This window comes from Neopelma chrysocephalum, unplaced genomic scaffold (genome assembly GCF_003984885.1).
Source record: "Neopelma chrysocephalum unplaced genomic scaffold, ASM398488v2 Primary Assembly neopelma1_59, whole genome shotgun sequence".
In the NCBI taxonomy this organism is placed as follows: Eukaryota; Metazoa; Chordata; class Aves; order Passeriformes; family Pipridae; genus Neopelma; species Neopelma chrysocephalum.
The window spans coordinates 22070718-22098126 of NW_020897714.1; the positions used below are offsets into that span (position 1 = coordinate 22070718).

The 27409-nt window shown below is 38.7% G+C and overlaps 1 protein-coding gene across 1 annotated transcript in view; it reads left to right on the plus strand.

The window, feature by feature from the left end:
- Positions 1–7472: 7472 nt before the first annotated feature.
- The window catches only part of ALDH1L2 (aldehyde dehydrogenase 1 family member L2), a 33027-nt gene continuing 13090 nt past the window's right edge, over positions 7473–27409 (plus strand). The window contains exons 1-11 of the mRNA XM_027680437.1: positions 7473–7602; positions 13749–13890; positions 16140–16374; positions 18809–18974; positions 19807–19908; positions 21141–21230; positions 22302–22436; positions 22835–22960; positions 24360–24451; positions 25318–25465; positions 26169–26288. Coding sequence (XP_027536238.1) covers positions 7531–7602; positions 13749–13890; positions 16140–16374; positions 18809–18974; positions 19807–19908; positions 21141–21230; positions 22302–22436; positions 22835–22960; positions 24360–24451; positions 25318–25465; positions 26169–26288 — 1428 coding nt within the window. The 5' untranslated portion in view covers positions 7473–7530. The remainder of the gene's footprint in view (positions 7603–13748; positions 13891–16139; positions 16375–18808; positions 18975–19806; positions 19909–21140; positions 21231–22301; positions 22437–22834; positions 22961–24359; positions 24452–25317; positions 25466–26168; positions 26289–27409) is intronic.

Sequence of the window (27409 nt, forward strand, 5' to 3'; positions counted from 1 at the left end):
CCGCGCCGCACGCCGGGAAATGGAGGCGGAGGGGGAGCCTGGGCTCTGGGGAAGGAGGGGGCGGGACAGCGGTGGCGCCGCTCCGCCGCCCCTCCCTCCGCCCGAGGGTCGGTGCCGCCGGGAGCTGCCCCGCGGTGCTGATCGGAGGTCTCAGGGCTGAGGAAGGGCGTGGGATAGGCAGCGCTGTGCCCCGGCCCCTGCGGCGGGGCAAGAGAGTCCGCTCCCTCCCCTCCTTCCTCCGAGCCCGCTGCAGCTGTGAGCTGGTCGTCCTGGGGAGGCAGGGCCAGCCTCTGAGGTACCGGGACTTTGGGAGATTTCCCGCTTTTTCCCCTGAGGTTCGAGACCCCAGCCCAGCCTCTCTCACAGGGACTCCCCGCTCCGCCACGCCGCTGGCAGGAGGGAAAGCTCTGCCGGATAGCGGCGATTGCGTGACACACACACACACACACGACCCCCGCTTCCCCTTTCTGATGCTGGAGGAAGGAAGCGATGGGAGGAACTGTCCCAGCTCTGGGGGAGGGTCTGGACCTCAGAAACAGCTGTGCGGAGTGAGGGTGCCATGGTACCCTCTAAGCATCCCACTTGCATTTGTGGTCATTCGGGGCCATGAGGTACTTACCTGCATGCGGTCAGGAACTCTCTTTTTCCTTTTGATTTTCTTTTTTTTTTTTCCCCAGGGCACTGATGGGTGTAATATCAGAGAATAAAAATAGAAGTACTTTGGATAGGAAGAGAAGTAGCCGTTGAGGGCCCTTAACAGTGACCACAGCGAATTCATTAGCTCAGCAGAATCTGTAGCATTAGCAGAAAAGGAAATGGCTTCAAAAGCAGTATCACCAGGAGCATCAGCAATGTCAGTGGGGAAAGAGCAACAAAAATAGCAACTCCGATGAGAGATGTATCAGTAAGTGATGAGAGATGTATCAGTAAGTGCACGATCATCCATAAAAGCTACCTCGGTAATATAGCAGGTCTGAAAATAGCACCTCTGATTAAAAGGAATCCGTCCTTTGGAGTCTATTGATTTTAAAAGTTTCTAGGGATGAAAGATCTGGTTGGCACGTTTATTGTTGATGAGTTTTTTCCTATTCAAAGTGCATTCTATGAGACCAACCCGGGTCTGGGAAAGAAGAGATCAAATTTAACTTTGTGTGAAATGACATAAAGAATGTTGATATAAACAACGTTTGGAATAGGGGTTTTTTTTAACCTTTATTTTTTTCAGGAAGAGAACTGCGTCTTGGGAAATGTTGCCAAATAATCATAATGTAAATACAGTCAATATGTCTCCTCCACCCATTGCCTTCTGTGCAAACTTGGGATGTTCACATAGGGGTTTAACAGAACTAGAAGTTCAATTGTGCAGAATGTTGACAGTTGGCAGTGAACACAAGTGTCTCTAAGGACATGATAAGTATCACACAAAATGAAAACACAATTTATGCTGGACTTTAAGGATTGGGTTCTACCTACAACCATGGAGATGCAGCTTTAATTGAACTCTCTGTAGCTGCTATACATTTATTCAAAGCCAATTTAAAAAAAAAAAACAAAAAAACAAAAAGAAGAGTTTTCTCTACAAACAATATATGCTTTCTTTGAAACAAATACTGTTTCTTTCAGCTGTGGAAGACTGCACATAAACAGGCTTTCAGACTGCTTAAAAAGTATCATCAGGCCTTTTGTTCTCTCAGAAAAGGGTGTCCTTGAATTCTGCAGGATGGTACAAGAGTGAAACTTGTAGAACTGGCAATTGGTAGGGCCCTGCCTTCCTCACATCTGAAACGAATTTGTTAAGAGTAAAATACTGTGGGGTTGGTTATTGCAAGGCTGTGAGATCACAAAACTGCATCCAGGGTAATCCAACTGGTTAGTCTATGCAATGGCCACACCAAAGAGAGCACTGTGACCCCCACAATGTAAATGATGTGACCCTTATTTTAAATACCGAAAAAGAAAATTATTTTAGAAGAAAATGTATTTAAATACTACAATTTTTAAAAAAGGAGCAGGAGGCTCCATAATTGAAAAAAAATCACAATTGTACTGAAGTAAGTACGCCAGTTAAATTTTATACTGTCATTCATGATCCATTTATTTAAATGTCTGATAATTGGGTTTTCCTTTGGCTCCCTAGGTGGCAGTGTTTTGTTGCTTACTCTGAAATTATTTAGGTCAATTCTAGATGCTGCTAGAATTTCTATTTTCTCTGAAAATCTGATTTAGGTTTTATCTTGAAGACTTTTACTGACAGTAAGACTGACTCAGGTTTGATTTATAAGTTTGCTGTGCTGTCTTATTAGTGAATGGCTTTATGCTGTTCAGTAATATGAAATCATTGACATTTTATAAGCATAATTTCTGAAAGTTGGGTGACACTCACAGCTTCCATTTGTACCAGGAAACTTTTATGTGGTACAAGCTCATAGGAATTGCTAAGATTGCTCAAATATGTGTTAGAATGAGTCTTTAGACTTTGTTTAATACAGGGATTTTTAGTAAGCTGACTATTACTGAACACAGGTATAGTTGATAAAACAATCATTTCTTTCGGTCAGGTCAAAATGACCATGAAATGAAATTTCATAATGGACTTTCACAGGAACTGAGTGAAATGTGAACATAAATATGTTCCAGCTGAAATTACTTGTTACACATCAGTACTAGAAAGGATAGATGAGAGAAAAAACTCCAAAATGTGACAGAATTAATATGGTACTATGACTGTTTTATTTATGGAGTGAAGTGGCTAGGTGTCTATGGATTCATAAATCAACAGGGGCCTGATTCCATGAGGTATTAAAAATCCTTTTTTTTCTTTGAAGTTATCCCAATTGGAAATATCACTCTACATTGGACAAGAGAGTTGCCTGGTATATTTTTAAACAGTATTCTTCTGGTACTTGAAAGCTATTGAAAACTTACACAGACCATCCAAACAGGAAGCATTTTATTAAAAAAAAAAAAAAGGGAAGCACCCAGAGCAGAAATTGCTTCTCTTGTAAACAGTCAAAGCTCCACCAAGATTCATAGAATTAGTAATTACTAGAATTGTAATTACTTGCAGGAGAAAGAATTTGTCTTGCTGGTTCTCCAGGAAACCAACTATTCTATATGTTCCATATCTGTGAAATGTTTGATGCTCAGCTCTGAATATAATATAAATAAAATAAAATAAAGTTCTTGCTCAAAGTTTTTGTGGCAGAATTTCCAGAAAGGATTTGCCATCTGAGAGCTGCTCTTTACAACTCTATTCCACAAAGATAACAATAGCTTTTGCAGACATAGTTTCTATTCTATTGTGTGGAGTTTGAGAGACTTCCATTTATGCATATGAGCAAGGCATCTGCACATGATAGTTCTTTCTACTGGTTTAAATTGGTAAAATAATTCCCTTTCCTCATCAAATATATGCCTCCTTTTGGTTACTCTGGAAAAATGAAATGTCAAGCATAAGGTTTTAAATGGTTGTCTAGTTCAGATCTCTGGAAAAAAACCCAAAACAAAACACCAAACAAGTTTTAAATACAAATGTTGCAAAGATAAAACACCAAGTAACTTTCCCATGAAATCTTGCTTAAGCAAGTGGAAAAACATGAAATGTTTCTATTGTTTAAAATTGTAGTTGAAACTTGTCATGCAATTAACATACTTAGGGAACAACCATACAAAGCCTTACTTTATTTTTTTTAATTACTCAATCTTTAAAACTGGGTGAACTCTAAAGTACTCCCGAGGAATTTGAACTATTACCAAATCTTTAATCATCATGATAAGCTCCGTCAAGGCTGATTTCCAACAATAAAAAGCCTATGCAGGGCTAATTTGTTTGATTACTTAATCCCAGGGCATGACTTTCGAAAGACAGTGAATACTGGAAAATTCCAAGCAGTTTCCTAAGCACTTCTGTATGTGCATCTCCTGATGGCCTAGTGGTCAGCATGCAGGACTCTCACTGCTGCGACCTGGGTTCGATTCCCCGGTCCCCCGGACAGATGGAGCTCGTTAGCCCTGTGAGGCCATCCATCTATGAGAAGGTCACTCTAAACAAACCTATGTCCTGAGGACCTCACTGCCATTGTCCAAGCTTGCTTGGCCCCGGCAGATGAACCTTAGGATTAAAGGGTGGGCTCAATTCAGCGCATGCTGTGTCTCACCTAAAAAATCCATTGTGCAGGCTGGAAAGGTAAAAGACCTTTCCCAAAATCTTCGTTCGCGAAGACTGGCCATTATATGTATGTGCATCTACTCAGTGTCTTGTGGAACACAGTTTTTCCTAATGCTCCTGCCAAGTCCTGATGATATATTCAAAGACATAGAGTAGCTTCTGCTTCACAGAAGTCAACAAGGATTTATAATGTTCAGCTGCATTAGGTCTTACATTTGTTCTCTGTGTTTCTGCACATACAAACACGTTTTGCTTTGTGAGCACACTAATGAACAGGCAGGTTTAACTCCCGAATAGTTTTTGCCACTTGCTGACATACATATCTGGAAAATTTGGTAAGAGAAAGGGAAAAAGCCCATGCTGAAAAGCTTACTATGAATAATTGCAGGGTTTTGCCCAAAGCTAAACCTTGGCTTTAAGAACAAGGACCAGAACTGGAAGGGGAAAAAAAAAATCAAAATAGAAAACTTAATATATTAAATGGGCTCCAAAGGAAGTTGCATTAATTTACACACATAACACTAGAGCTAGGATTTTTTTTCCCCACGTTAACAAGAAACTGATAATTTGTAAGGTACATATCTGACTGGGATGGAAAAATCAACAGGGAATGCTTTGCGTAACTTTTTCCAAACAAATCCAGAGGAACACATTGTAACTGTGTATTTAACACCGATGTGTTAAATACACATTGTCACTGTTTACTGTGTCACACAAGACCTATTGCTCATTCTCAGACAGGTCAACCTAATAATTTTCTTAATGTCAAAAAACTTGGAATTTGAATTGACTGTAACTTTTTACACTTGATCCTTGAAATGCTAAATAGCCAATTTGTTAAGTGGTTGTTAAAACCCATGTCTATGAATTCATCACTCTGATAAGAAGCTGATGGTATGCAGATACCATCCTTGCCTGTGATTTTGCACACCCTTATCCCCATTTGTCTACCTGCCCCTTTCATTTCTATGAAATCTAAAGTAAAGCCCACATCTTACCTTCCAGCTCTTCTTTATGCCTTGATTCTGCTGACAACAGACACATGATTTTCCCCTTTTGTCACCTGACATGTTAGCAATTTGTAAAGTAAATGGAGATATATGGTTGACTCAATCAGTTTGGAATTGTGTTTGGTGATGAACTAACCTTTACACACGCATTGTTGTATTGTGTATTTTTTGTGTGTAGGGAATAGAGCCATAAGTTATTACAAATTTCTTACCTAGGAAAACCAGGTATTTTGCTGTAAGCCTGTCTGTCAGTGGTTAAATGCCAAGTGTATCATGTTCTAGTTGGAGAGGATTTTGCATCATGAACCAGGATTTGAAGTTTCATGAACTTCAGCAATGCTTGAATCCAGTTCCAAACCTTCCCTAATAGGACCATTCTGATGCCAGCTGTTATAGTAGAAATTGATTGCACTCTTTTGTAGGGAATTTGTGCAACTTCCATCAAGTCATAGGAAGGCTATGCACACTTTCATTCCTTCTACTGTCAGAGGGAGTGATATTGTTTCTTTACTAAGAACTGTCTCTGCATCCTATTTGAGCAGATAGTGGGTTTGATCAGTTGCACAACTGTCTTGTGCATGAGCGTATTTAGTCCCTGTATTGCTGACTGTTGATTCCACGCAGGACCGTCTACACTTATGGGACTGTCAAGAACCTTGAATAAAAGTCAGGATATAGTTTTGCTATAACAGGAGTAAAGAAGGGAATGAATATGAATTATGAGAGTCACAATGCAAACCCTTGTATAACTTTACTCTGGGGGGAAATTGTGTTGTGCCAACCTGACTTAATTTGGGACTGGCACAATTTGTCTCTTACAGCAGCTCTCCTTCCTGTGTCCCCTGAACAAGGAGAGAACAGCTGAACTGCAGCTGTACTATGTCTTTAAGGTACAGCGTTCGAAGTACCCTGAGGAAGGGGGTAGGGGCCTTGGAATTAATCCCTGGGGGTTACTATTACGGTTCTTTTGCAGGAAAGCATCAAAAAAGTCTCAGTGAGAAAGGAATGTTTGCATGTGTTAGGCAAGACTTTGTCTACTTTATTTTCTACTGTAGCAAGATTTCTGCAGGTTGTAACTTTGGCTTAAGCACGCCACTGACCTCTCTGACATGGTTCACAACTTGGCCATAATAAAAACTTTTCCATTTTTGCTGTCCTTGTTTTCTTGACAGGAACAGCATGTATTGTAGTTTATTAGACAGGGTTTAAACCTAACCCAGTTTGCTACTGCCATGCTATCTCCATACCTCTGACAAGAAGACTTCGTTGTAGTTTGCAAATTATATTGAAGTTGAAACATTTGTATTAATGGAACTCAAATCCTAGAAGATTTTTAAAAAAATTATTAAGTAGAGTGAGCTGCTTTAAAAATACTTGGCAATGTTGGCGATATGAATTTCCAGAAAGTCATTAATGGTTTTTAACCACATTACTGGCAATTTTGGCATGAAATAAGCTGAAAATTAATGTTGATAATCTACATAATCTTTGACTGCCACAACAGATTCAAGAGAACGTTTCACCAGCCTCCTCGGTAGAGGGAACAAAGCTGAAAGACAAGGGACTATTGAAGAGGGTCCAATGGAGGCTACAAAGATGGTGAGGGGTCTAGAGCATCTCTCGTATAAGGAGAGACTGTGGGACCTGGACCTGTTTAGTGTAGAGAAGACCAAGAGGGGATCTCATTAATGCATATAAATATCTCAAAGGCAGGTGCCAAGAGGATGATGTCGGACGCTTTTCAGTGGTGCCCAGTGACAGGACAAGCAACAATGGCCATAAACTATAACACAAGAAGTTTCACCTCAACATGAGGAAGAACTTCTTTACATTGAGGGTGGCAGAGCACTGGAACAAGCTGCCCAGGGAGGTTACAGAGTCTGGGGACATTCAAACCCCACCTGGAAGCGTTCCTGTGTCACCTGCTCCAGATGACCCTGCCTTGGCAGGGGGGTTGGACTGGATGATCTCCAGAGGTCCCTTCCAGCCCTAGCGATTCTGTGATTCTGTGACTCCCGTTCTCGCGAGCCGGGAACCCCTCGCCCCCCCGCGGCTCGTCCCTGCCCCCGGGCCCCGCGGCAGCGGCGGGGAGGGCTCAGCCCGTCCCCGGGGGCCGCGCCCCACGGCGGGGAGCGGGGGCTAGCGGCGCTCGCCTGGATCCCGCCCCTTCCCCGCCGAGGCCGCACAGCCCCCGGCAGGTGCGGGGCTGCCCCGCTCCCCCCGCCGCGGGGCGGCCCCGGGCCCGGGCGGGGTTACGCCGCCGCGGCCGCGGATGCAAGGGCTGCACCGGCGCGGGTTGCATCAGACGAGCGGAGCCGGCTCTGTGCTCGCCAGGCGGCCGAGGGAGCCGGGATGCTGTGGACAGCCCCCCGTCTGCTGCGGACAGCCCCCCGTCTGCTGCGGACCATCTGCACCACGGCCGCGGTGAGCAGCGCGGGGCGGGCGGCGGGGCACGGGGGTCCCGCCGGGCTGTGCCGTGCCGAGCCCGGGAGCGAACGGGCTCGGTGTGCCGCGCCGGTCCAGGGGCAACCAGGGGCCGAGAGAGTAGGGGGAAGTGGCGGGAGGGGGCATTTTCCAGGATGTGATGCGTATTGTCTGTGCCGAGGTTTTAGTAAATCGCGTACAGGCACGAGAAGGTCGGGAGGGATCGGGAAAAGGCTTGGTGTGGGTGCAGAAGCTGCATCTTGCCCGGCTGTTCTGCGGGCGGGATCGCAGCCATCATCTGGGCGCTGCATCTTGCAGGGATGGATGTGCCTGGAAGCTGCAGGGAACAGGCACCGGCGGTGCTATGATAGTGCCCGGTAATCGTGTGTCAAGAGCACCGTGAGTGTAGCTGTTCGCTGCCTCCTCATGCTGAGATTTGCCCTATGAGAAGCTGAAGGCTGCCTTCGCAGTTAGGAAGGACTGTGCACGTTCTTGGTGCCAGAGGGAAGCCCCCCGCTGTGGCCTAGGAAGAGTGTCTCGTTTGTGACCTTCTCACCGCCGGTTCCTTGCTCTGGGGTGGTGGGTTGCTCAGGGTTGAAGTTGGTGGCCTAAATTCCTCTACATCCCACGGTTTAGTTTTTTACAGCTCTGCACGTTTGTTTCAAGTCATTCTTTATGTCCTGTTAAATATATAGACTGCAGAACTGCAAGTAACCACTCCCTGAAAGCCTTGCCCACTCCGAATTGGGCCAGATGTGTAGGTTTTGCGAGTTGCATGAGGCTGGGAGAAGATTTTTTTTTCCTTCCTAGAGGCTGTTGTATCATGTTTCACTGCTCAGTTTAGCGTGAGGACAGCAATCCTCCTAAGGTATCTACATGGAAGGTGTTAGAATAAGGAAATTTTAACGCAGGCTTTTTGGAAATGCAATCAGCAGTGCCAAAAAAATGAGAATGAATGAGTGAATGGTGGGAACACATTGCCCGTGGATGTTTATGTAGATGGAGGCAGGGCTCTACTATAGGTTTCTATTTGGAGGCACTGGAATTTTAGCACATGTAGGGGGATCTCAGTAGAAATAAAGCTACAGTACTGGTTTTCAAAGGAAGTATAATTCTACATTACTTTTAAAAAAGATGTAACATTAAAATATTTATTACCTTCATTAAATTCTTACACAAACTAAGTAAAACGTAATCTTTGTAACTAGAGTAGCAGTTATTAAATCTTAGTTTTCAAGGAATTTGATTAGAAACTGGTAACCAATTGAATGTTAGACACACATAAAAAAGAGGCAGTAACAAAAAATTATTTTTATCTGTGAAATAAATATTCTCCTATGGAGAAGTTTTATAACTTTAGACTCTTCTTAGAGAAGAAAATGTAGCTGTTGGACTTGTCTTCCCTTTTTAGGAACTAGAACTTGACAAGATAGTTACCAACATTTGTCAGGCTGCTTATCTATGCAGTGCTTAGTTCTATTTGTTAGTATTATTATTGGTTAAGTGTTTTGGAGGAAAAAAGGAAACAGAATGGAATCAAGCATTAAAATATTGCATATCTTTTAATGAGCCATTATAAAATAAATTCCAGTATGGAACAGATCATATAGACAGAATTTTTAAATATGGGAGTTAAATCTGTGCTTTGATATTGAGTGGGTGAAATAGGTGTGGACAACTTTCGAACACGTTGAGCAATCAAGATAAGACCGCTTGAACAAACAGTTCTCAGGTTTTATGGTTCTACCTCTTATCTTCATTCAAGCCATGAGTACTTGAGTCAGGGAAACATAATTACTGTTAGTCTGCGTTATGGTATAAACAAAATAGACGGTTAAAGAAGGAATTAAAAGTTCAGACAATGAAAACAACAGAATTACATTAGAGTGAACACCAACTTTGTAAATTCTTTTATTTTGGCAGCACTGTCATAATAACTACATTATTCTATTATTAGTCATAAAAGAAAGGCCAGATCTTCCTAAGCCACCTGAATTGCATTGTTTCATATAACTAGGAATCGGGTAATCTTACAAAAGTGCAGCAAAATATCCACTCTGATACTACAATGACCATTAACCTTCACATGCATCTGTTCATGCATGCTACACATTTGTAGTCGGCCAGGCTACTGCAAAAGAAATCTAATATCATCTCTTAACATCACTGTCAGAAGCAATAAGAAGTTTATTCTTTGTGTATGTTAGTGATAATGACGGACCATCCATCTAGTACATTATTCAAAATCAAGATTGTTTGGTGTTCTTTAACAAACTTCTTTTCTACAGCTTCTTGATGAATGCTGGCCAAAATGAGCCATTTTTGAAAGAAAGAAAACACCAAACTCTTTCCTTTTCTGTGTAATCTTATAAAACTTTCTGTTTTAATTGAGTGTTATGTCCACAATAAATTCTTCTAAAATAATTTCCCACTTTTGCAGATCTAACTCATTTTAGGTAAAAATACTTGAGGAGAGTTTCCAAAAGAGGATACAGAGCGGCTATAAGATCTCATGCAGTTGCTTAATTAATTTTTCAAATAAAACAAAAAATGCAGATCTGAACTTATTGTCTGATCATGCAAGCCCTTCCACACAGATTTCTTTTCTTTGTTTTTTACTCGGTAGAAATCTTGTGCATGACTGGCTTGTGGGTTGTCTCCTGCTTTCTACTGATGGCAGACCATGTGTTAATGCACTACCAGTCTAAGCCAGATGTCACGTAATACTCATTCATTGAAGAGGTAACTCAAGAATCACCGGTCATAGCACAGTTACCAGATCCATCTTGCAATTGAAACCAGCCCCCATTTGAGTTACTTTCTGCAAGTGTGAGACAGCAGAGCAGATTCACTGCCAGGCTAATGTTTTTGTGCACTACAGTGAAGAAATGGGACTTAACCACTCTGTAGTCTTCTCAATCTTGCCAGTTTTGGCTTGGGTTTTTTGTTGGTTTTGCTTTTGTTTTGAGTTTTTTTATGTTTGTGTGTTTGTTTTTTAATTCATTTGGGGATTGCGTTCTGTTTTCTTCTCACAATTTGTTGACTCAGTTCCACAACTAAGTCAAATTAAGCATGTGTAGCTTTACTGAAATTATGTTGATTTACAGCAACTCATGATTTGGAACTGGAATTGGTATGACATTCCATGTAATATGAGAATCAGATTTATTCACAGGGAAATGTGAACTGAAAGTTTAGGAGTAGAGGATGCATACGTTATTAAGACTGTGTGAGTAAATGGAGGAAAAGTAACTCCTAAAGTAATGATAAATTTGGATTTAAAATTAGAAGAAGATTGGCCAAATATCAGAAAAGCAGTAGAGTACAGCAGTGAGGACTTTGAAAATACTTTGAAAAGGAAGTCAGGTAAATTTATAAAAACAATCCTGTGACATGATTGATTGTGGTGGCAGAGGACTGGATTTGTTAGCTAAGAAGATCCCTTTCAGAATTGTGTTCTTACTGAAAGATGTTGAGAAAAGGACAAAAGTAGAATAAGCAACTCTCATCTGGACTATCTTTAATGTTTCTTCAATATACTGGTTGGTCTACCACTGTAAATTAGCACAGTACAGAAATCAGAGGATTTCACACCATGCCAGACATGTTCAGTGATACAGCAGGCTAATCTTTCTCCAACTTGCCTGCTAAATAAAATACTTGGGAAAGTCTGATAGTTTGTTTTAATAATGCAGCAACATTTCTGCTGTAAAAGTGAAGATATCCATCATAAAGCATTGATAATAAGCATTCCCTGCTTCTGTTGGGCCTTGCTGGATAAGGACTGCAGGGAGAAGTTGTGCTCATGGTAATTCAGAACAAGGTCTTGTCTTTATTAAGAACAAAATAATGGACTATTTTAGGTATAACTTCCAGCAGTGCAGTGTTGGTACCAGTCTCACAGGTGTTTTTTACCAGCCAGTTATAACAATCTGATTTTGCAAGAGCCTGAGTTATGTCCATCTTTGCATCTTACTGCCTGTTTCCACTGCAGTGGCACTAGTGCTGAGTAATGCTGCAATACAGGGACAGTTTTACTATGTAGTTTCATCCTGAGGGAAAATATTGTCTCTGGAACAAATAGATATTTCCTATTGCTTGATATAAAAAATAAAGAGCACGGTCCAATATTCCTGTAATGGAACCTACGAATTCATGATTCCCTTTTCTAAGGCCAGCTGCACAACTAAAAGGTAACTTGAAAATAGTAAGATACATCCATAATATGGATTCATTCAGCTGTGAAATGAATTGCAATGAATGGATTGTGGTTTTGAGTAACCTGTTTTTCAGGACATTTCTCTTTGTCATTTGTTATCCAATCAATAACTCGCTTAGTCAAAGCGTACTCATATCCCAGCACCATAAGAAAGCGAAAAGAGGAAGGAGGAGAAAAAGTACAAGTGCCAACATACAAACAAAACAAATGTCAGTGGTTAAGACATTCATATAGTGCTTTGATTCCTCTGATGGTTCATAAGGAAAAAATGGAAGTTCAGTTGGGAAAGATGAAGTTAATAATAAAGGTGGGGAGAGTGCAGATTTATTTTCTTCCTTTCATTCAGGACTCCTAAAAGGAGGATCTATATGGTTTGAGTCAAGGAATAGTTTGCACCATATTTAGCCTTGAGGAGGGTAAGTTTTCTGTTTATTCTCTGTGGACCTTTCTTTTTTAACCAGCTCCACTAGTCCATTTGTTTTTCAAAGGTGGTTTCCATATTTCATTTTCCAAAAGCTGACTATAAATGCAAAGAGACAGTTCCACCCTTCTGCCATGCTTGCATGCTCATTTCTGCTCCCCCACTGGACCTATGTTAGGACTTGTGGCAGTGCAATGAACTAGATCTTTGAATAGATCCAGTTAAGAATAAGCCATGCTTTGTCAGATCAGTGCCTCCCTACTTCAGTACCCTAATCCAGTTCTTGGGATAAAGAAATACAGAAATACCAGTTCTGGGATAAAGGAGATATTAGAGGTGAGAGACTGGAGGTAGGGTGGGATAGGAGCAGAACTGCCACCTAAATCTAAAGGGACTCTGAAGGTTAGTTAGTAGTTTTCTCAGGATGCAATCACTTGAAAAACGTAGCAGTACCTGATATCCTGACACCTTCATAATGTTGTGATTCTAACTATCATAAATTAAAAAAAAAAAAAGAAGAAATGGAGGTGCTTACTTGGACCTACTCAGCTTGAAGAAGCTTAAAATCACATGTCCAGTGTACTGGGATCCAAACGCAGCAGGCAGTGGAAGTCCAGCAACGGAGCTCACATTTAGCAGTATTTCCTTGTAGAAGGAACAAATGGATGATCATTACCTTTAGCTTGGCAGGAACAATGCAAGCTTGTCTTCTTTAGCCTATACATGTTAACCACAAATAATACACCACTGTTTAATTATAGGGATTTAGAGGGCATGTTACACGCACATAGATAATGCCTAGGAAAAGTGTTTTATGTACCCATTTCAAAAAAATGTGTTTTCATTTCTTATCTTATTCTTACTATGAATAAGATAATGAGCTTCTTATAAGAAGCAGTGGATCTGTCTAATGAAAATTCTAGAAAAGCCATATAAACAAAAGTGGCAGTATCAGATGACACTTTCTTGTGAAGTGTGGTCTCTCTGAATTGTATGTTGCCTGTCATTAATCTCAAAAAAATTATTACTATTCCTTCAAAGGTGATTAGGGTAGAAAGACTATTCCATTTTAAATAAAAATGAACATTGATAAAGAAAGAGCAAGACAGAAATGTAAGCAACAGCATTGTGGGGTGAGGTCGTAGCCCCACAATTGAAGTTTGAGCTATTGCAAAAGTTAGGCTGTGTTCCATGGGAGCAGCGAAGCTAAGTAGATAGCTTCCATGGACACAGCCTTGAGTTGCAAAGAGTACAAGGTTAGGACTGTTTGATAATGTGCAGGTGCTTTGAGCTCCTGGATGTTGTGTGTGGGAAAGTAGAAGTTAGCAAGCTCAATAAAGGCTGCCTGCTGCGCTGAGCAGGCAGACATCTCTTTGTCTCACCGTCCTAGTGTGTCTTGTGTGTCTTTCTTTTCCCCATGGACCAAGACCTCATGACAGGTACCCCACGACACAACATATTTTCTTTGTACCCTAAAACATGTTTCATTTTAATTCTTTTCACCAGGCTTATCAACATAAGCTAAAGCTAGCCCTTATAGGTCAAAGTATTTTTGGACAAGAAGTTTATAACAAGCTGAGAAAAGAGGGGCATAAAATTGTGGGCGTATTCACAGTACCTGACAAGAATGGACAAGCTGATCCTTTGGGTAAGTGTAACTTTAATCCAAATGTTAAAATTGCAGGCATCCTTAACAAACTTGCCTTTTCATGAGAAGGCAACATCTATATGGGAATATATATGCATATATTGCCTTTATTGTACTGAATTCAGCACAAGACCTGTGCTTTAACAAGCACAATTCCCAGAAACGGTTTAAACTTGTCAGGTTGTCAGTGTTTAAAAGTTGTTTCTAACCATGCAGGGCCGTACATTAAGATATTGGAAAAATAAAATTAATCTGGATACCTTATTTGAATGTACATCCTAGAGGTAATTGTTCTGAATGAGATCTGTATCTTAAAGCAAAAGCTGCTGAGCCTGTACTCAAGCACAAATGTCTGTCCTTTGCTTCATTGTGCTCCCTAGGATATGGAGCCAAGACTGTTTGTCCCTGGCTTTCTGCCCTTTCTGCCACATTTGCATGTGGCAGTGTACCTGCAGAGCCTATTTTTCTTCAAGCTGGACCATGGAAAACACATTAAAAAGGTTACAGGAGGCTTTGCTCTCCCTTTTTCCTATGTCAAGGTGCATAAGGATTTTCTAGACTTCCTAAAGAAAGAGTTGTTTCAGAATTGTACTCATTGTAGTCATAGAAGAGAACCCAGCATGACAAAGAAGCTTACTTGGAACATCTGAATTTGAACTTTTCTTTGCTTTTGTTTTTTTCAACGGCACAAAGATAGTTAAAATGATCAGCAAATAGAAGTGCCAGAATGGAATGTGCATTTATGGATAATCCAAAATGAAAATTACATTCCATGAGCTGTCACAAGTCTCTTTTGTTGTTGTTTTGGGTTTTTTTTCCCGGTTTTGGTCTGGTCATGACACATTTTTAGAGAACCCTTTACGAGGGAAGAATCAAACACAAATTTTGCTTACCTGGGCTATGGCACTCACAGACTAGCATATAATTCTCAACTCTACTTCATTAAAAGATTTAATCACACTCTGTAAGAATTAGAAGAGGCAACTGTTAGTTTAGAAAAAGAAAATTTGACTATCCAGCTCTGGTTGGATTACACTATATATAAATACTATATATATTATATTAGTTATAATGTACCATAACTTGGTTACAATATATAAGTTATTCTTGTGCAGTTATTACACTAACAAATGCAACTAAGTAAATCTTCCAATATTTCAATTGTATATTTATTTTAACTAAACCATTGGATTAGTTTATTGCTCTCTGGATTGAAAAAAAAAGGAATTACTAGATATGTCGTCACTTTTTATGTCCAGATGATGCAGAGAGCTTAAGTAGAATTTTCTGAAGTTTCTGTATCCTCAGACAACTACAGTTCTTGTTTCTAAAAACCACTGCAGTACACACTAACTTCCATGAATGGTATTTAAGTAAGTGTTTACTGAAGACCTAAGTAAACATGCTAAAGATGTTTCAGGTCAATCTCAAGATCCAATTTCAGAAGTGAAAAAGATTAAGTAAAGCATTAATATGTTTTTAGAAATTTAATTAGATTAGGTGAATTTTCCATAACTCTTCTATTTTTCCCTTTTCTTCCTATTTTCATCCTCAACAGGTGTAAAATTTGACTTTACTATCCTATTCAGTGGTAAGCTATTAAGTGACTGTGCAATGGAATTTATCAAACATCTGAAGATTCTCTCTGCAATTCGTGCAGTTGTTTTTTCTCACCTTTGAGTCTAGTTTTGGGTGTAGCTTATGTGTCTCACAGATAAATGAAAGCATATCCAGAAACCATCAGTAAATAGAATTTTGAAGAAATTATTGAAGTCCACTAACATCTGTAATTATTTGCACCACATGGCAAAATGCTGCTGACATGTGTGAATCTGAGTTTTACATAGTCATATTCACATAAAAATTGCTGAAGGTGGAAAATTAAGTTCTGCTAAACCAAACCAGTTGCAGGCAAATGTAATGACTGGACAAGAAATGAAGTACCACACTTAAGTAGTCAACAATAACATTCATTATTCTTTTCTGCTTTCATTGGTACTCATTAGCCGAGTCATAAGGTGAACTTGAATCTGAGAATGACATAAGCTATAGGGATGAGTATCAAAGACAGGATGAATAAAATATATCCAAGCACAAAGGTTTTTAAACAGCATACAGAACAGTACAAAGGCCACTTTGTAATCACACACTTGATGATCTGCTTGAGTTGTCATGCTGTGTATCTCTGATTTCAGTGTGAATTTTTAACACAAAATATGAACTAAAAAAAAATTGTTCTTGCCCCTCAGCACTGGCAGCGGAGAAGGATGGCACTCCTGTTTTTAAGTTCCCCAGATGGAGAGCTAAAGGCAAGCCTATCCAGGAAGCACTTGCAGCCTACAAAGCAGTTGGAGCAGAGCTAAATGTCCTTCCGTTCTGTACACAGTTTATCCCCATGGATGTTATTGACTACCCAAAACATGGCTCTATTATTTACCATCCATCCATCCTACCACGCCACCGAGGAGCTTCTGCAATCAACTGGTGAGTTTTGTGCTCAAAACTACGTGTTTGTCATTTTAGGATCTTGGTCTGCACCCATTACTCATGTAAATGCTGGCACATTTCTGTTGACTTGCAACTGCTCTGAAGGAACTTCTCTGAAGCAGCTGACTATTTGGTTCATGAACTGCACTTCGTACCTAACATTCGTTATTATTTCCCATGTGAATGCAGCTGTTATTCTGAAAAGATCAGTGATGTGATCTGTACTATTACAATAGGGTTTGATTCAGAGCCTAAGATTTCACAGAATGGGAGAATAGAAGAGAATCCACAAGAATAAAACCTTATCTCGCTGTTCTTCTGAGCAACGCACAAGGCTAGGTTCAAATTATTACCCTGAAAGAAGTACATTGCAATAATGACCACAGTAGACTCATATCTAGCATTCTTATGACAACAGAAATGCCATTACCACAGTGTTTAAATTCAATAAGAAATTGTCTAAATATAAACAAACAATTTTAAAAGAATCTTAAAGGCAGCATGATAATTATCTGAAGGCAGGGTGTTGTAGTTTCAAAACAAAAGCGTATTTTATTTTGTTTTGTTAATTTTTATCTTTACTGGAAAAAACAGTAAGCTACAGTACTTAAACAGAAGTGTAAAGGAGACTATTACAGATGTAAGGAAATCCTTCAAAAAGTGTCAGTTGTGTCCAAGTGAGTAGAATAACAAAAAGACATAAATTCTGGCAAATCAGATGGAAAAATGAGAGTCAGACAGTCCAGAAAAAAAAATAAAGAATCAACTTTTTAAGGCATAAAATTGAATAATAATAATTCTCCCAAATACATTCAAGGTGGAAGGTATGTAGGATTATAGAGGTGTTTTATTTAACAAAGGTGCTTATGAAAGAGAATACCATAGTAGGAGATCTGTATTGATATTCCAGATGAAGGAGGTTAATGTTTCTATCCTACAGCCCTTCTTTGTGTAGAATAAGTGAAAACAATTCTCTTGAGCTAAACTGTGAGTTTTCTTGTGTTTCACCCTCTCAAACCTTGCTCTCACCACTTCTTTCATGTGTTGTGTCTACAGCCCTGGTGTTGATCAGGCCCTTTATCTCCACAGTATAACCAAGAAAACCTTTGGAAATTAGGCATGGCTAAAGGGGCACCAGGCACAAACAAGGTCCCTGAGGCTCTGAGGGTTCCTCACTCACTTCCTTTACGTCTTTTTCCAGCTGCTGCCGCTCTGTTATCAGCAGCCCTGTGCGGAGGGAGCTGGTGGACAGGGGAGGGGACAGACAGTAGTTCTCATCCTGTCACCTATTCAGCATCAGGGACATTTGCCCATGAAACCTTTTTCTTCTCCAGTGCCATGCTGACGATATCCACTTCTCACCAGTGATCTTTTGGAATTTTTACATAATAGAAAACACAAGAAATGCTGCCTAAATGTGTGAAAGATCTGATATGGGCTAGCCAAACTTATTTAAGCTCCCACTTCTGTTATACCTGCCAACTTCCCCAGTTGCCTTTGGAGTTTGTCCCTTGTTCTGCACGTATGTGTGTTTTATGCCTTTCAGTAATGTAGTTTTCAGTGCTTACAATTAATAATAAATTTTCCTGTATATAAACCAGATGTTGGATGATCCTGTTACAATATGGACTGCCAAGGGAATACTTACATGAGATATGCATTACTTAAAATAGCATTGGTATTTACATTCAGACAAATGGTTAAAATCATGCAGGAAGTATTCTAGCTGCTCCCTTAAACACACTTTGGTCTGAATTTTCATTATTCTGAGGCACATGCCGAAGGAGAACTGGAATATTTTAAGTGGCTGAAGTTCCCTTCAGGTGCAGAGGAAGATCCCGAGCTGAGGTAAATCAGCATAGGTCTGTTGTAAGTGTTGCTATGTTCATGCACAGCAGCTGAGAATTTGGCTGGATACTCTTAATTCCCTTAATAACTTTTTTTAAACAGTTGTATATTCATAATTTTATACTCTGAGCTTAGCTCTTTTTCAGCTGTGTGACAACTGTACTTGCCTTGTTGACCTACAGATGAGCTGTGAGGCTTGGCTAAAGCCATGAATTATTAAGATAATATGCTGTTAGATGCTTCCATCTTTCAAATTCTGTCATAACTATTGTACACCTTTTGCTCTGTGTGTCTTACCACTAATAATACTTTTGAAATAATTATCACAATGGTCTGTGTGAAAGACAGACTGGGTTCAGTTGCAGCATTTCTTATGTCATTTTGTGGAAACCACACATCAACATTACCAAAACGGTGGGTCTCTGACTGTGAAGTGAGCAATGGAAATATATTAAAGATAGTTAAGGATTTTCTTTTCTGTCTTCCTGAGAAAATGGATGTGTAACACGAGGATAGCCCTGACTACTTTCGTACTGTCTGTATTTACTCTGTCTTTTTTTTTTTTTTTTTTTTTGATGTCCAGGACTTTAATTCAAGGAGATAAGAAAGCAGGATTTACTATTTTTTGGGCTGATGATGGCTTGGACACTGGACCAATACTTCTGCAGCGAGAATGTGATGTTGGCCAAAATGATACTGTGGATGACCTATACAACCGGTTTCTCTTCCCAGAAGGCATAAAGGCTATGGTATGTTTAACTGTACTAAATACCAGCTTTTTAAGAGGAAAAGAGGTTGAAAGTAAAGGAAATATAGACAAGATGGATTCATTTGGAAAGAGGTTGTGGTGCTCAGCCAAATCCTAGACTTCAGTGGAGCTGTGCAGCTGCACAACAGCTGAGGATGTGACCTCGGAATATTTTTTGCTGACAGGAGGCAGAACATATTCTGTTTCCACAGATGGTGACAAGTTGAATTTGTTTGGAATGTGACTCTTTCCATAGATTTCTTAAATGTTTTTACAAGATGAAATCTTTTAAAGGCTCAGAGAGAACAAAAAGTTAGGAGTGATGTTTTTTAAAAAAAGAGAAGGAAAGGAGTTTGTGTTTTAAGCTCAGAGCCCTGGTGGATTGGCTTTGGATTTTGTAAGCGTGTCCTTTTTTGTATTTTTTTAGGTGAATAAAAGAAAATGAATAAAAAATGGTCAGCATTGTTCATTAGAGATTTTTTTTCTCTTTCCATTTAAATGCAGATAAATAACTTTTTGCATAAAGAAAAAGGAAAAATTTGAAGGCAATCATACTGAGCCACATTTTTGTCCTGCAGAATTTTAGGCAGCTGCTGTAAGTTTTGTGACTAGGTACTGCCATCAAATTTTGGAGGCTATTTCTTTTGTCAAAGAATTTTAACCATGTATGTATGTTAATCAGGGCAGCATTGGCCCCTTAGATTTTGGAAATCCTAGGGTTTTTTTAAACCAATTCACCTTGTGGCAGAAAGTCTTTTGCTGTCATTCACAAGTATGACTCAGGAAAAAAAGGCGAACCAAGCTAACATTAAATCTGTTACTTTCTCACTTAGGTGGAAGCTGTACATCTAATTGCTGATGGTAAAGCCCCTCGTATACCTCAGCCTGAAGAAGGGGCCACATATGAAGGGATCCAGAAAAAAGAAAATGCAGAGGTAGTGTTAAAGAACATTGGGTTTTTTGCACAGCATTAGAAAAGTTATAAACTCAGATTACAACAGTAGCAATATGAAGTTAACATGAATTTAAATACCCATATGAGACTTATTTTATCTAAGCACCCCCCTGCATTAGCTGATCTTCTTTGTGGTTGGGAAGGCAACCCCAAAATGATAGTGAATGCTGCCTGTAATACCTTCTTTTCCTTTTCTAGACCAGTGCAAAAGTTTAAAAAAAAAAGAAAAAAGTAAAAATTATTCCAGCAATTTTGACCTGAATTATTGTAGATGATGCTTTTAATCACATTTCAATTTCTGACTTACCTTATGAACAAATAGCTTTGCATACAGATATTTTTATTAATCCATAAAATATAACATAACATAAAATAGTATAACATAACATAAAATAATATAATATAATATTTAAGGAACTTTCTTGGAGAGAACTGGCCTAATCTCCTTGGTGTAAAACTATTTGCATTGGCTTAAAACTTGATGCTACATATTCTTTGTGTTTAGTCTAAGAAGGATGCTGAATACCTGAGTTTTGTTATTTAATAGGTATTCTGATACTTTAATTCATTTTGGCAGATTTGGTCACAATTCTGCAGAGATAAATCAATGCATTTGCACCGGTGTTTCATATTAAATGTACATGGCATTCTTAAAACATTATTTCCTTTTTCCTCAAAGTTTTGCAGGAATTGCAGGTTGTAGTAGCGATTCCATTTATGGAACAATTTATAAAGGGGCAATACATAAATAGAAAGTATTTTAATAGAAGTTTGTAGATTTATGAAAGAACTTAGGATCCAAGAAATAAATAGATCATTTTGAGTAGAAGGTGATACCCCAGACATACTCTTATTTATATTCATAATATGCTTATTAAATTTGTTAATCATAGTATTAATTATTTAATAATGAATACTTAGTAGTAAGAGTTCTATTTTCATTATATCAGTGTGAGAAGGAGAATCTATGAAAAGATATAGACCACAGAGAGCACAGAAGTGCTAAGAGCATCCATTTGGTAGGTCTTTGATGATTAGCCATCTGGAGATCACTGATCTTCCTTCATTAGACCAGACCCTTTCTGCATTCTTAAATACATGAATGGTTGAAAGAGAAGGAGGGAAAATTTGTAATTCTTATATAGGAAAGCATTACTAACTTGATTGATACCTAAACAGAGAAGAACTAACTGGCATGTCTTGATTTCCTAGATCTCCTGGGACCAACCTGCAGCGGCTTTGCACAATTGGATTCGAGGACATGATAAAGTGCCTGGAGCATGGACAACAATAGATGGACAGGTATGCTCTGAAAACCAGAAGAATATTATTCTTTTCTACAACCTCTTTTTGACCCTTTTATGTTACAAAATTAAAAGTGTCTGCATACAACTGAATACGAATGAGAGTTACATTGAAGTAGCTTGAATTTGATGACCATATGTTTGTATACACCTAGAACAGAATGTTCTAAACAAAATGTACAGAACACAGTAGTTAAGAGTTTTTTAATCATAGATCCATTTAATTTGAAGAAAGATAAGAACAATATCTGAAAAAAAAATGGGGCATGATACGAAGGCAGGAAGAGTAGAACCAGACTGTACTAGTCATTCTGGGAAGCAGACATGCATTACAATATAATGCAACCTATGCTGTACAGGGGGCAACATCACAGTATTGACAATATAGTGAAACACTGTGAACTACTGAAATAACAGGGGATTTTATTTTAAGGATGTTTGGGCCTAGGTCATTTGCAGAAATAAATCTATCTCATTTTATCCAAAACCAACTACTTTCAGTGTATTAAGGATAATGTATATTTGATCCACATTTTACTTACATAAAGTATTTTAAAAAAATCATATTATCTTTCCTGGCTGTGATGTCCAGATTTTGTTACTTAACTATTAGTCATCTGCTGGTAGGCTGCTCCAAAATCCTAGTTCTGCTCTAATGTCCAGGAACTGTTGCTGATTTAAGAGGCCAGAAAGAACAGAAGAGCCCAAGAGAGAGGCAGTGTTCAGCACTACCAGCCTTGGAGCAGAGCTGGACTCCACCAGTCACAGTCAGACTTCTGCTAGTCTCTCAGTCTGGGCATGCACTGATAAAAGCTGCTTCCCTTCCTGCTCTGCTTCCAGCATGCACTTTGTTACAGCTAAGCAGCTTTGCAGGTTTAGACAGCTTGAGAAATGTTACATGTTCTGGGTTGCAAAGATCTAGAAATATTGTTGTAACATGTTTTCCATGTGTAGGTACTTTTATTTGTATTATATTAAAGCTTCAAAACAGTGTCATATAATTGTTAAAATTTTAGAGCATGTTTAGAATCTGTGCCTTTTTAATTACATACATTACATTTATTTTTAGGTGGTTACATTTTATGGGTCATCATTATTTGATGCTTCAGTGCCTGCTGGACAAGAGCTGGCAATAAAAGGTGCTTTGAGACCTGGACTTGTTACCAAGAATGGTCTAGTCGTTTTTGGAAATGATGGGAAGATGGTAAGTGCTCAGTCTGGCAAACATAAGCATGGATGGAATAACTTTAGCAGGAAGTGCAAGTAGTGTGGACTTGTCAGGCTACACAAATCCAGCTGCTAATGACAGGCTGGAGTTTGGAGTTTATCGCTTGGACTTTATCATTCCCTTACCATCCTATGGAGAAAACATTCATGTTTTGCTTCACACTCAATCCACATTCATTTCCAATATGGAATAAAATGTACTAATACCAGGAGAGAATCTGTAAATCAAATGAGTGGTTTGTGCTAAATTGCCTGCATCATATCAACTTTCCTTCAAGCCATTTATTTTACCGCTCCAATAACCATATTAATGCCTAAAACCTCTTCACATAAGGATGTACCCAGGCAATTTAAAATCATATCCTCATTTCTCAGGTACTAGTGAAAAATCTGCAGTTTGAAGATGGAAAAATGATCCCTGCATCTAAATACTTCTCTGCTGATGAAACAACTACCCTGGAACTTACAGAGGAGGAGAAAAAGATGGCAGAAGATATTAGGGTAATTCAATAAACTGCTTTTGTAGGGTATTACTTCAGACAAAAGCATTGCATACTTATTATTGGCAAGACATATCTTTTATTTAGTCGTGCAAATTGGTTTTGGATAAAATGTACTCATATGGGGGTTAATGTTTAGCTATTGACATTAATTCAGGTGAAATTGGGATTTCACTAGAGTACTTGTATGTCACTTTACAAGGTTTCCTTTCAGATACAAGTGATACAAAGACAGTGATTGGGGCATCAGTTATGGTAGATATCTATGAATGATGAAGGTGGGAGTGAGGAAAAACAAATGGACCTTTGCCTCACAGCAGTGAGTTTTTCAACACTGATAGACTTGGATAGTTCTGGAATCCTTTCTTCACTCTGGTGTTAGTCACTAGGATGTGCTCAGAGCAGTCCTGTTTGACAAGCTCCAGGGGGTCTTAGAACAGCAATCTGAAAGCAAAAAGCACAAGTTTTCTCACTGTACCTGTGTGCACTGTCTCTTTTACCACAACCACACTCAAGGGGCTATCTGGCAGAGAATTGGGACAGCTGGAGCCAAAAGCTCTCATAACCAGAGAGGCAGTTTTCTGCCCTCTCTTGAAATCCATCCCTCTGTAGTAAATGTCAGGGGCTTAGCTGAAAGCCACATTTATCACTAAAGTTTTGTGCCAGAGCAGATGAGTCATAGATGTCCTCCCTTTTGCTAACTCTGCTGCAGGTTTATTAACTTTTGGCACAGGACTGGCAGCTTGATGCATTAGTATTTTAAACTGCTGCTTCAAGATTACCCTGAACCTGCTTGCCAGCAACCTAAATGCTACCTGGAGCTACTGACTGACTAAAAAATAGCAAAAAGAAATATAAACTCATCAGTTCATGACACTACCTGCTAACTCTGAAACCCAATTATAATTAATTGAAAAACTACATTGACAGTTATTTAACTATTCATTTCGCTGTCTGACACATGCAGCTTAAACCACTTATAAACTCTGCCCAGGGGCCTGAAATGCCATCAATCCAGTCACAAAGTGCTCCAGGCTGTCCTTGCCTCTATGGACAACATATTCCATAATGCAATGGGAAGTTGTTATTTGGAGGATAAAAGTCTTTTAAAAATGGGCCTGAAAATTGTAGCATTGTACCCTTCAGGTTTCTTGCCTGATAAGGTAAAATTATCATGGACAAAATAATATATTTTGATCAGCTAATTATGCTGAAAATTTATTGTCTGACACCAGGTCTCTAGACTGTTCTAGACCCTTGTAAAATAATTTTGTGTTTTGGAAACCTTTGAAATAATACATGTTGTAGGCACAGATACCATAGAAAATACAGTTTGATAAATACTTCTTGCAATTAGAGGATTATTGATTATTGCCTCTGCTATTTTTATGTATTATTAGGCTATTTGGAAGGGAATTTTAAGCAATGTTCCTGCAATTGAGGATTCAACAGACTTCTTCAAATCTGGAGCATCCTCTATGCATGTTGTCAGGTAAAAAATATTCAAAATAACAAAATGTTGAAGCCAAAGTTGATGAAAATGAAGTTGTCACTGTGCTTTTAAATCAGGGTTGATCAAGTAGTGTTTAAAAAAATAATCCCACTGTGTTTTCCAATACTCTCAACTGTTCCCTTTCCTACCTTTGAAAACATGGTACAGTTCCTCTCCCAAAACTAGGAGATATTGATGTAATCCTACTCTTTCTACTGAAGGAAAATTCCTGTTGACTTCACATCACCACATGGTGGGGCATGGTGATGCTCAGACTTGTCTGCATGCAGAGACAGGTATCTCAAGACCAGGGGACTGATAGGAGATCCAAACAAAGAGCTCCCCAGAGGGAAAGAGGAGCCTTTCATAGAGGGAATTGAGCCCCTGCTTACAAGTGCATTGAGTTCTCCATGGTTTGGGTCACCTCATTTACCTTCTGTTTGCAACTCAGCCATATTCCAGGCCATAATATAAAACCAGCATTTCAGTTTTTTTTAAACAAACTGGTTACCATGCTTATTACTTATCAATCTCAATGTCCTCCATATATTAATGGTAGAGTAGTCCCAAATACTGTTTTCCAATAGTATATCAATATCTTCTATCTGTCATTTATTTACAAAAGTTTACCTAAGAGCATTCCAGAACTGACATTTTCTTTTCCATAGCACCCCCAGTTAAACTAACATGTTTCAATAAAATGCAACAACTTCTTTGCCCTTATTGTCAGAGAAACATACACACATATTCACATGCATAAAAACTGGTGCCCAGTTTTGATCCCTTTCAACCTTCTAATGATTCGATTATCTGAAAAATTGTTTGATTTGTAATTTGTAAATTTATTCTTTCTTCAAAATCTTTAGAATGCTAGAAGAGATCAAACAGAAATATAGTGGACTTCAACTACAGAATGAAGATGTGTATATGGCTACTAAGTTTGCAGATTTTATTCAAATGACTGTCAGAAAATTCAGAGGAGAAGATAAAGAGGAAGAGTTAGTAATTGATTATGTAAGACCTTTTATTTTCCATTTATTGCTTAGTCTTTCTTGGGCCTTAGGGAAGGGTAGACAATGAATTTTATTAGACTGCTTGATGCTGTAGGGAAGCAAACAAATATTTGGTTATATAAACTTTTAAATATTTGCATTTTGGAATGGGAGTGCATATGTAATGTCACTTACTGCATTCCAGAATCCAGGAGATCAAGAACACGCAGTAGAGCAGCTCATACCTGGGCACATATTCCTACCTCCCCTGCACTGTCCTGCCATTATGTTTCAGTCAGAATGGTTCTTGACCCTCTGCTTTTCAGGGGTACAGTGCCAGATTTTTCTCCTGAGAATCTATTTGAAAAATTTACATGAAAGGAGGATTCCATGTTTTCTTAAGTCATTAAGCAAGTCAGGTTTTCTTGAATCTGAGAATTTTGCATTTGATTCAACTACACTAAGACCAGTCTTAACCAGGGTTTAGTATTGGTTTGAACATAGAGATCCAGTGGTAAAAAAATACAGAAATCTGCTTAACTGGCTTAGAGTATGGTCATTAGCATTGAGGGAGAATATGGTTTCCATTACATTTTACTTCTAACAGCCACATACAAATGCTCAAATGCATCTGGATATTGGCTGCAGATATCAAAAGCTTGTGAAGCTACATTAGAATATTAGTTATGAAAAAATAAAATTAATTTGTTGTTTATTTCACTCAGGTTTCAAAAAATATTAACAACATGACTGTGAATATGCCATACCAGTGTTTCATAAATGGGCAATTTATAAATGCTGATGATGGAAAAACATTTGACACTGTAAATCCAGCAGATGGATCAGTAAGTAATTTCTAAATATGAATATTACCAGTTTATTTCAGCTTTTTTGGCTATTAAAAAATCTAAACCATTACCTGAATATTGCTCATTTTAAAACTATACAGTACATATTAAACAACCTCTAGAAATAATTTTAAGTTTCAATTTATTTCACAGCTTGTGTATTATACACTTTTTCCATTTCAGACAAGCTGCAAAGCAAAAATAACCTACTTTCACTTCAATTATTACATCAGTTTCCATACCTAGCTGTATGTTTTACCTTGCTTTCATTCTTGTTTAAACTTCGCTGAAGTTTAGTTGCTAAGGAAGTGTTTCTTTTAGGATATTGAATATATATATCCTGTCAGTAATCAACTTCATTTTTTTTTTTACTTTTTTTACAAATCTAATGTCAGTGTGACATTAAAATGTCCCATTAAATTCCCAGTAAGAAAAATAACTTTTCAATAGGAAAATACATACAGTTGCACTTCAGTCCTGAACTACTGAATCTTGGATGAGCAACTCATAACTATGAAATATAAATAAGAGAAGAGATTCTGATGCCTATGTAATTGTCATTTAACTCTAGAGTAAATAAATTCTGCTAAAATCAATGACACAAATTTCTCTATCATCAGAAGTCAGACTCTGATACTTTTCCTGAAACTCATTATAGAATGGAATAAAAGTCTCAACAATTCTGTATTAAAATTTACAATGTGTGTATTTATGGAACACAGTCATCATTAAATACTGTGTGTTTATGGTGGTTTATGGTAACAGAAGCTCCATTCCTTAGAAACGGAAAATGTGGGAGTTGTTTTAGGATGTTTGGATATTAGATTGTAACACCACATATAGATTTTCAGCTTTTGTAGTATCACGTTAGTTTTACATACAGAAAGAGAGGGTGAAATCCAATGGGACAATGCATCTTCCCTTGACAAAGAAGAAAAATCTAGGAATCTGAGTCCCTGCAGTGTCCTCCAAATTCTGCCACCTTACTTGTGTCTGAACTTTTTGCAACCTGACTTACCCATGACAACTGCATGGCTGAGGGTATTAAGTATTTGCTTATACCCAGTCAAGAAGTTTAGGAGGAAGGAGTAACAATCTTCATCCCAACGTTTCATTTT